This window comes from Mandrillus leucophaeus, unplaced genomic scaffold, assembly GCF_000951045.1.
Source record: "Mandrillus leucophaeus isolate KB7577 unplaced genomic scaffold, Mleu.le_1.0 Scaffold141, whole genome shotgun sequence".
Lineage (NCBI taxonomy): Eukaryota > Metazoa > Chordata > Mammalia > Primates > Cercopithecidae > Mandrillus > Mandrillus leucophaeus.
In genome coordinates this window covers 2264615-2273735 of record NW_012101377.1, presented here as the reverse complement: position 1 = coordinate 2273735, position 9121 = coordinate 2264615, and the positions used below count along the sequence as shown (strand labels likewise).

Here is a 9121-nt window from a genome sequence, read left to right as displayed (position 1 = left end):
GCCTGGGGTGGGTGGGGGCCGTTTACACAAAGCCTCCGGGAGGCTGGGAAAATAGGCCGTCCAGGTGCAGAGAGACAGCGCCCCGGGGCGGCTTCCCGCCCAATGTCGCCTGGAACGGCTCGCCCGCCTGCCCAGGATCCGCACAGCAGATCCGGAGCGGTTCCGCGCGGAATAGAGAGCGCGCCCCGGGGGACGGGGGTGGGGGCCACGGGACCCCAGCGCCTCCTGCCGGTCGCGGCCTCTGCGCGCTCGATGCCCGCGCGCCCGTGAGGGGCGAGAGGGAGGTGTTTGACGGGATCCTGGGCCAGACTTTCGGGTTGCAGTAGAATCGAATCGGGGACCCCCTCCTCTAGAAGGGATCGGAAGCGGGCTGGGGGAGGGGGAGCCCCTGCCCTCATTGCTGTCCCCTCTGCCCTGCAGGAGAATGGCCACGTGAAAAGCAATGGAGACTTATCCCCCAAGGGTGAAGGGGAGTCGCCCCCCGTGAACGGAACAGATGAGGCAGCCGGGGCCACTGGCGATGCCATCGAGCCAGCACCCCCTAGCCAGGGTGCTGAGGCGAAGGGGGAGGTTCCCCCCAAGGAGACCCCCAAGAAGAAGAAGAAATTCTCTTTCAAGAAGCCTTTCAAATTGAGCGGCCTGTCCTTCAAGAGAAATCGGAAGGAGGGTGGGGGTGATTCTTCTGCCTCCTCACCCACAGAGGAAGAGCAGGAGCAGGGGGAGATCGGTGCCTGCAGCGACGAGGGCACTGCCCAGGAAGGGAAGGCCGCAGCCACCCCTGAGAGCCAGGAACCCCAGGCCAAGGGGGCAGAGGCTAGTGCGGCCTCAGAAGAAGAGGCAGGGCCCCAGGCTACAGAGCCATCCACTCCCTCGGGGCCGGAGAGTGGCCCTACACCAGCCAGCGCTGAGCAGAATGAGTAGCTAGGTGGGGGCAGGTGGGTGATCTCTAAGCTGCAAAAACTGTGCTGTCCTTGTGAGGTCACTGCCTGGACCTGGTGCCCTGGCTGCCTTCCTGTGCCCAGAAAGGAAGGGGCTATTGCCTCCTCCCAGCCACGTTCCCTTTCCTCCTCTCCCTCCTGTGGATTCTCCCATCAGCCACCTGGTTCTAAGGCCAGTTGAAGATGGTCCCTTACAGCTTCCCAAGTTAGGTTAGTGATGTGAAATGCTCCTGTCCCTAGCCCTACCTCCTTCTCTGTCCCCACCCCTGCATAAGGCAGTTGTTGGTTTTCTTCCCCAATTCTTTTCCAAGTAGGTTTTGTTTATCCTACTGCCCAAATCCCTGAGCCAGAAGTGGGGTGCTTATACTCCCAAACCTTGAGTGTCCAGCCTTCCCCCTGTTGTTTTTAGTCTCTTGTGCTGTGCCTAGTGGCACCTGGGCTGGGGAGGACACTGCCCCGTCTAGGTTTTTATAAATGTCTTACTCAAGTTCAAACCTCCAGCTTGTGAATCAACTGTGTCTCTTTTTTGACTTGGTAAGCAAGTATTAGGCTTTGGGGTGGGGGGAGGTCTGTAATGTGAAACAACTTCTTGTTGTCTTTTTTTCTCCCATTGTTGTAAATAACTTTTAATGGCCAAACCCCAGATTTGTACTTTTTTTTTTTTTCTAACTGCTAAAACCATTCTCTTCCACCTGGTTTTACTGTAACATTTGGAAAAGGAATAAATGTCGTCCCTTTAGTGGTGCTTTAATGAGTGGTCTTCTGGGGGTAGGGTGAGAAGATTGGTGGAAAGTAGTTCACCTCAAACCTCAAGGGAGGAGTTAAGGCAGGCAGGTAAGTTTATGGGGTTTTCTTGTTCAGGGGGTTGCCCCAATACTCATGGACACCAGAAGAGCAGGGAAGTAAGAGTTGAAACCAACCCAATGACACGTAGGAAACAAGCTCAGGAGGATATAGAAATGTACCATTTTATTACAAAGAGGCTCACAAAAATGAAAATAGTATCTCAAAAAGGAAACTAGACTAGCAACCTCCACCTGCAGAATTAGGAGAAGACGGGGCAGGCAGTGTTTCTTGGCTCACTTGAGGCCAGTGGGAAGGTATGAAAACAGAACCAATCTAAAAATGGCTGATGTTACCTTAGGAGCCTGAAAAGAACAGGAGATCCTTGAAGACCCAGCCACCCCTTCTAGAATATTCAATAAGGGCACCTTTCCAAAGCTACTAAGCAGGCATTTCGCATTTCAGGATTTTGTCTTACGGTTGCATAAAAGCATCCCTTTCACCCAGACCTGGCACCCTTTATGGTTCAAAGTTAAGAACTGGGGAATAATGGGTGGCAACGTGGCCCCTGGAAGAGTTCACCCAGCACAGCTGCCCTGGGCTCAGGGCCTTGGTTTCTGTCCCTGGGGATATTTATATTTAATAAATTTTTATATAAATACACAGAGAAATAGAAAATATAAAATCTGAGGGGTTGGGGGAGAAAGGTGAGGGACTCAGCAGGAAGCCAGAGCTGGAGAGGTCTGTTCAGGCCAACTTGACCTCCTCCTTGACCCTGTGGAGAGAGCAGAGACTGGCATGAGATGACCCAGCCCAGAGCCTCGGGGCAAAAGTGCAGACACAGTGACTTCCACAGGATCCCAGGTGACTACTGGGGGCTGGGGCTCCTAGCTCTGCCTAGAACTGCAGAGCTGGACAGACTGGTCCCTGAAAGAGGCCTTTGTAAGCTGGACCAGCTGTCCCTGTGCCTTTCTTCAGAGTGGTGGGACAAAGGGGCTGGTGCTCCAATGCCAGGGAGATGGCTGCAGGCAGCTCGTTCCTCACCCTTTGGCTTCTGTCTTTTCCTCCTTGGTTTTCTCCTCTTCTGTGACTTCTAGAACACAAGAGTACAGGGATGGCTAAGGGCAGCACCTCTGGAAAGACCCATGAGGTCTTCATTTACCCTGAGACCCCTTCCCCAACACTACGCTCACTGGACATAAAAGAGAAAAGCCCATCCCTGGTCCTCCCAGTGAGCCCTGTAGAGAACAGGTTGGACCGGTTTCCCAGCCTGCTACAGCCAGAATCTGGTGGGCGGAGGCAGACCCCTGGGAAACTGGGGTGCAGTGCTGGGAAAAGGGCTTGGGTGGTATGTGAGAGCCGTGCTTGGCCAGTAGAGGTTCGTTGTTTTGTGGGCCCTGCCACTTCTGGGAGCCATTGAAAGGCTCAAGGAACTGAGGAAGAGCCCCACAGGAGCTGGCAGGGCCTGAGTCACTCCCTCCTCCCACTGCCCTACATAGATTCATCCTCTCAGGCTCAAGACCCAAGTCCCGGCTGAACCCAAACCCACCTTTCTTCTCCTCTGGGTCTTTCTCTTTTTCATCCTCTGTTTTGACTCTCTTGGCTTTTTTGAAGTTGGAAGAGTTCTTGCGGCCCCCCTCTCCCTCCTCTTCAGAATCGGAGAACTCTTCCTCACAGGCAATTCGTTTGTCGGAGGAGCAGACTGGGAGGGAGTGGGAAGCATGGGTGAGAGCAGGCGGGTGCCGATCTAGCTCAGCATCTATGCCCAGTGCTTCCCTGCAGGCCCTCCAAGAGACACCAAGGGAAAGGGAACCAGAGAAGAGGGAGGAGCTCGGGCTCCCTAACCTGTTCCTACAGGCACTGGAACTGGAAACAGATTTCTCCAAGGTGGGGAGCTTGGAGAGTGTGCAGCCAGGAATGGTGGTGGGAGTGGGGGCTGCCTACTGAGTGGAAGGCATAGGGCTCTGGGTCTAGGTCTTACTCGAGATGCGCTTGTCAGGGTCTTCTTCGTCCTCATCGCCACTCTCCTCAGGGATGGCGTCCTCAGGAATCGCCTGCATTTGGACCCCAGGTGCATGCGGCAGCATTCTAAGGTTCTCAAACAGCCGCTGTCTGTGGCCAGTGGGAGAGAGTAGCAGGTCTCTGGTCAGGGACAAACCAAAGTCAGGAGTGTTCAACCAAGGGGTGGCTGGAGGATATACTCACTTGATCTTCTCCAGGTACTCATTCGTGTTCTGGTTAGTCATATTGGAAGGACTGATGTGGAGCTTGAAATCCGGTCCAAAGTATTCAAAGTAGTCATTGTATGGAAGCTCTGATTGGGGCAGGGAGAAGACCGTTAAGAGACCTGGCCACCGCACCTGAACCATTTGCACGTAAGCACCCTAAAGCATTTGTAGGTTTATCTGGGCCCGTTGATCCATCTGTCAAACAGAGGAGAATGCCTCCAAGACACGGTGAGACACAGGTACCTATGGGATTTCCATCTTGTTAACATCACTCTATGTCTATACCAGTGGTGTATATGTCACTAGGAGAAGGTCCATGTTCCTGGTTTAGGACACTTGAGCCCATGCTCATTATGAACGCTCCCTTCACTCACTACTCCAGTTACTCTACAGAGCAGAAATTCCAAAGCTGTAAATTACCACTGAGAACTTTGTCCAGACCAAAAGCAGGAGGGAGAGGGGACAGAGCTAAAAAGGACTAGGGAAAAAGTGATGGTTATGGTCTGCTGAACACAAGAGGACATACAGGGGACTCAGTGACTAGTATCAGAAGAACAGTGGACATATGACCAACGGGGAAGGGGTTATAAACTTAAGGACAGATGAGCTCCAGCTCCCACCCAGCCCAGCCAAACCTGGCCCTGCAGCTATTACCATTAGGGATCTCCGTATCCAGGGCTACAGCTGTCTCGTATGTCCAGCACCGGGCAACATTACGAATGGTGTAACCACCACCTCCCAGCATCAGCATAGGCAGGTTAAAGCTCTTGACAAATTCCACACACTTGGCGTGCCCTTTGGTGGGAGAAGGGGTGCTGAGTTACAGGAGCACCAAGCAGGACCCCGCCCACCCATCCTTGTGCTACCTGGTCTCACCTTTGATGGTTAGATTGAAGCAACCTAACCGATCCCCAGACAGGGAGTCTGAGCCACACTGTAAGACCACCGCGCTAGGTTGGAACATCTCCATTACTTTGGACATGACCTAAAATGATACATCCTGGTCACCACCAACCTCAAGAAAGCAATAGGAGGTTTGGGGTGGAAAGGCTGGGTGCAACACTTTCCCACCCACTCCTACCTTTCCACTCTCCCTCATGCTATGTGGGAGAGAAAAGGGAGTGCCAGGCTGAAGCTCTTGCTTCCCCACTTAGGATTTCAGTTCTCCAATTTGAAAAGTTCTCTAAGACCCTTCTAACTCTAGTAACACTGAACCTAGAATGGCCTCCCTGTCAACTCCCTATATCTCTTCTTCTATTGCCCAAGCTCTAGTGCCACTTCCTTCAGGAAGCCTTCCTGACCCTTAGCTGCATCTACTCTACTCATTTGGTTTTACAGACTTGGAGCCTTACATTATGAGCAAGCACTTTTAGTTTATCTTATTCTCACAAGCAGAGTCTAATATTACTGAGACCGAGACCACAACTCCCACTTCTGTAGCCCTTATTAAATACTAGGCACGTAGTAGGTAGTCAGCGTTTGCTGAATGACTACCTGACCTTATCAGGTTAAACAGTTTCTTATTGTTTATAAGTGAAGATTTAACTCCTCGGCATGGCATTCAAGGCTCCCTTTGAAATACTGAGCCCAGCATATACTTCCCACCACCTCCTTCAGCATTCCTCCCATATACCACACTGGCCTACATGCTGCCACACTGGTACCTCTGCACTTCTGCTGGTGCTATTCCTTCCACTAAATGCCACCCTTACTGCCATCACCTCTTTCTTCACATGGGCACCTCCTCGTTTTTCAAAGTCCAACTTAAACATCAGCATCTCTGTGACATCATCCCCGGCTACCCTCCTGCCAGCCCAGGCAGTAGTTCGTCTTTCATTCCTCTGATCAGCCCTCAGAAACACAGGCACTAGGCCAGCCTGCCCATGGAACATGCCAGACAGCCTTTCCAGAATCTCTGGATGGGCTGACTGGTGAAGGGCTTTCCCAGACAAAGCCAGTCTGCAAAGACTAGGGTAAGTCCCTACTTCTTCAAATGTGCAGACATCAACGTAAGGCAATGAGGAACACGAAAAACCAAGGAGACATACCACACTACCAAAAGAACACAATAATCTCCCAGTAGCCCAAAGAAACAGATATAAAAACAGTACTAATCACAGACTACTGGGTATGTGCCTGCCTTCCCCACTGTAGTCCATGAGGGCAAAGATCGTGTCTAGATATATTTGTATCCAGCAGAAGACCTGACCCATAGAAGGAAACAACAAATATGGGTGTCTGTTCCCCTAACTGAACACACAACAATCCAGGGTTCAAACACTTCTATCTCCCCACCAGCTTTAGTAAGGAGAGATTCCTGAGGTATGGTGGGGGTGCTTTGCTCCCCGGGACCGCCGACCAATCCCGTTTGTAGCCCAAGGGGTGGATAAAGCCACTTACCGGCTTGAAAATGGCCTCATAGGACTCGTCATCAATCCCGTCTCGGAGCGGGTAGTTAACAGCATAATACTTGCCTTTTCCAGCCCCGATATCCTAATTAAGAAGGACATTAAAGTAAAACTGAAGGATGAAGCTTGAAGGAAGGTCAAGGATGGGGGCTGGAGGGATAAAGGAAGATGTTCTAAGAGAGACAAGCTAGGCCCATGATGTGGGCCAGGACAGAACAGGGGTATTTTGCTGGTACCATTCTCTTCACTGGCAAATCTAACTTCACTGACAAATCATCTCTGGACATAGCGTTCAGCCTACACCCAGGCTGCGAGCTGTTGATGGGACCAGAGATTGAATATCCTACCCTATAGCACAAGATTTCTACCTTGGGATTGGGTTAGAGCTGGCTGGCAGGTGGGTCACAGAAATAACACCCATCCTTGACAACCCTTTCCACTCCAGAGGGCTCTAATGCTCACTCCTCTTCCCCATCCTCCCTCTCTAGGGTGTTGTGGAGGGAAGGAGAGAGGTCAGAAAGTCCTTCCCAGTAACCTCAAAATAGTGAACACGCCTGTAAGTCTAGCACTTTGGGAGGCCGAGGCGGGTGAATAACTTGAGGTCAGGAGTTCAAGACCAGTCTGGCCAACATGGTGAAACCCCATCTCTACTAAAAATACAAAAATTAGCCGGGCAGAGTGACACACACCTATAATCCCAGCTAAATCCCAGCTATTCGGAGGCTGAGGCACAAGATCGCGTGGAGGCGGGAGGTGGAGGCTGCAGTGAGCCGAGATCATGCCACTGCACTCCAGCCTGGGTGACAGGGAGAGACTGTCTCAACAACAACAACAACAACAAAAGTGAATGCTCGTTTATTCTAACGCTTGCCATGGCAAACAACTGAATTAGTGCCACTTTTTTACCCAAGGGCCACTGGGCATGGCAAAGCAGCTGATTTCACCACATTCATGCTAACAGAAGCAGATGGAACAGTTCAAGGAAGTAGCTTCCAAGGATTCTTATCCTAAGGTTCACGGATGGGCTTCAGTAACGGGACTTGTCTATTACCTATTCTATATCAGATGTAAGATCTCAAGTACTTTTCTAGAGAGAGAGTCCATAGTTTTCAGTCAAAGGGCTAAACGGGAAAGTGACCCAAAAACATTAAGAACACCTGAGATGTCCTTCAGAGTCCCAATTCCTACCCCCGAACTCAAGGCTTATGAGACACAAGAATAGTGTGATGCAACCTAGCTGTGGCCAAGAGGAAAGTACAGTGAGTCAGGAGACCCCTTCTCCTTTCTCTGGCCCTTTATGTCCCATCATTCCCTTCCTCCAGAATAAAGAAGGGAAAGAGATCAGGGCAAGAGCTTCAGATTGGGACATGGTATTCTGAATGGCAGAAGAGGCAGGAAGCAGTTTTTAGTGGCATGAGATAGGACAGAGAAGTAGAGCTGCCAGCTGAGGGTGAGCTGGTTGGCTCCTAAAGGGCGTTCTCACCCGCAGGTCCCCAGTTCCTGGGAAGTACTCTCCATACTTATGAAAGGACACAGTCATGACCCGGTCTGTGGTATAGAAGGCCTCTTCCACGCCGTCGCCATGGTGAATATCAATGTCAATATACAGCACCCTCTGGTGATACCTAGGGTCAGAAGGGGGTCAGGGGTCTGGGGGCTCTTTGGGGATGGGACGCGCCAAGGGCGCCAGGTCCCAGCTTACCGGGCTGGCTGCCTCCCTCAGGTATCTCTAAGCACCAGAGACGTGGAAACTGGCTGAAGGAAGGTGGAAGAGCGGCCAGGTGTCTCCAGAGGCCTGACCAAGCCGACCAAGTCCGATCTTCCTACTCTACAGCCAGGGTCAACTCCAGCCACACAGGGACACTCTGGAGGCAGGATCTGAGCAGCACCTGCCCCTGATCATGCCGTGGCTCAGTTCAAACCAAGACCCCATCAAGGAGATGATGGCCAGAGACACTCACCGAGCACATCCTAGCCAGCACATCGGTAGGAAAAGCAAACTAGGGAGGCAAGCCCAGGGGGAAAGGGAAATGGGAACCTGGCCTAAGGTGCTCTTCCAAGAGACAAGGCCAGGCAGGCATACTTTAGCAGTTCCAGGATGGCCAAGACGATGTCATTGACGTAACAGAAGCCAGATGCCTCAGACTTCTTTGCATGGTGCAGGCCCCCAGCCCAATTCACAGCGATGTCCGTCTGCTGCTTATTAAGTTTCACAGCACTTGCTGGGCATGGGAAGAGAGAACATAAGCTGGTTACTAAGCCACTCACCCCTTCTTCCAAGAAGCCCAGGGAACCAAGTGAGAGGTTAAGACCTGTCTATTCAACAGCTGTATTGTACAATTCATAGATTAGTCCCCTCCCTCCCACCCTACTCCAGCAGGAAACAAACATGATACTGGCTACTCTTAAAATACTATTTTCCAAACTGAGGGTAGTAACCCATTAGCAGGCCTTAAAATTGATTTAGTGCATCATTATTAGTATATATATATTTTTAATGAAATAGCATAGAAAAAAATATCAGAGTAACAGTAAAGGTAACTGCTGTTTTGTAAAACTCTGGCTTCAGAGTGAGTGAGTGTGTGCATGCATGCATATGTGTTATATGTATCCTGGATTGCATGTGTAAATTTCTTTCTTTCTTTTCTTTTTTTTTTTTTTTGAGACGGAGTCTCGCTCTGTCGCCCAAGCTGGAGTGCAGTGGCCGGATCTCAGCTCACTGCAAGCTCCGCCGCCCAAGTTTACGCCATTCTCCTGCCTCAGC

At 51.3% G+C, this 9121-nt stretch overlaps 2 protein-coding genes across 3 annotated transcripts in view; one reads left to right on the top strand and one right to left on the bottom strand.

The window, feature by feature from the left end:
* Positions 1-102: 102 nt before the first annotated feature.
* On the top strand, positions 103-1677 carry MARCKSL1 (MARCKS-like 1). The gene is made up of 2 exons (XM_011974101.1): positions 103-266; positions 354-1677. The coding sequence occupies exons 1-2, from the start codon at positions 103-105 to the stop codon at positions 919-921; spliced, it is 732 nt and encodes a 243-aa protein (XP_011829491.1). The 3' UTR covers positions 922-1677.
* A 211-nt stretch (positions 1678-1888) lies between these two features.
* HDAC1 (histone deacetylase 1) overlaps positions 1889-9121 on the bottom strand; it is a 49990-nt gene continuing 42757 nt past the window's right edge. For both annotated transcript variants that reach the window (XM_011974049.1, XM_011974050.1), the window contains exons 5-14: positions 8441-8579; positions 7841-7982; positions 6350-6442; positions 4826-4934; positions 4604-4744; positions 3927-4035; positions 3703-3833; positions 3271-3423; positions 2766-2814; positions 1889-2496 (exon numbers count right to left, since the gene is read on the bottom strand). In XM_011974049.1, the coding sequence (XP_011829439.1) occupies positions 2469-2496; positions 2766-2814; positions 3271-3423; positions 3703-3833; positions 3927-4035; positions 4604-4744; positions 4826-4934; positions 6350-6442; positions 7841-7982; positions 8441-8579 (1094 nt within the window). In that variant the 3' untranslated portion in view covers positions 1889-2468. The remainder of the gene's footprint in view (positions 2497-2765; positions 2815-3270; positions 3424-3702; positions 3834-3926; positions 4036-4603; positions 4745-4825; positions 4935-6349; positions 6443-7840; positions 7983-8440; positions 8580-9121) is intronic.

Bases quoted from the DNA above. Each gene is read 5' to 3' on its own strand.
- MARCKSL1 (XM_011974101.1), top strand. From the start codon at position 103: ATGTCGCCTGGAACGGCTCGCCCGCCTGCCCAGGATCCGCACAGCAGA. The intron at 267-353 runs GTGAGGGGCGAG...CCCCTCCTCTAG, and splicing joins CGCTCGATGCCCGCGCGCCC to AAGGGATCGGAAGCGGGCTG.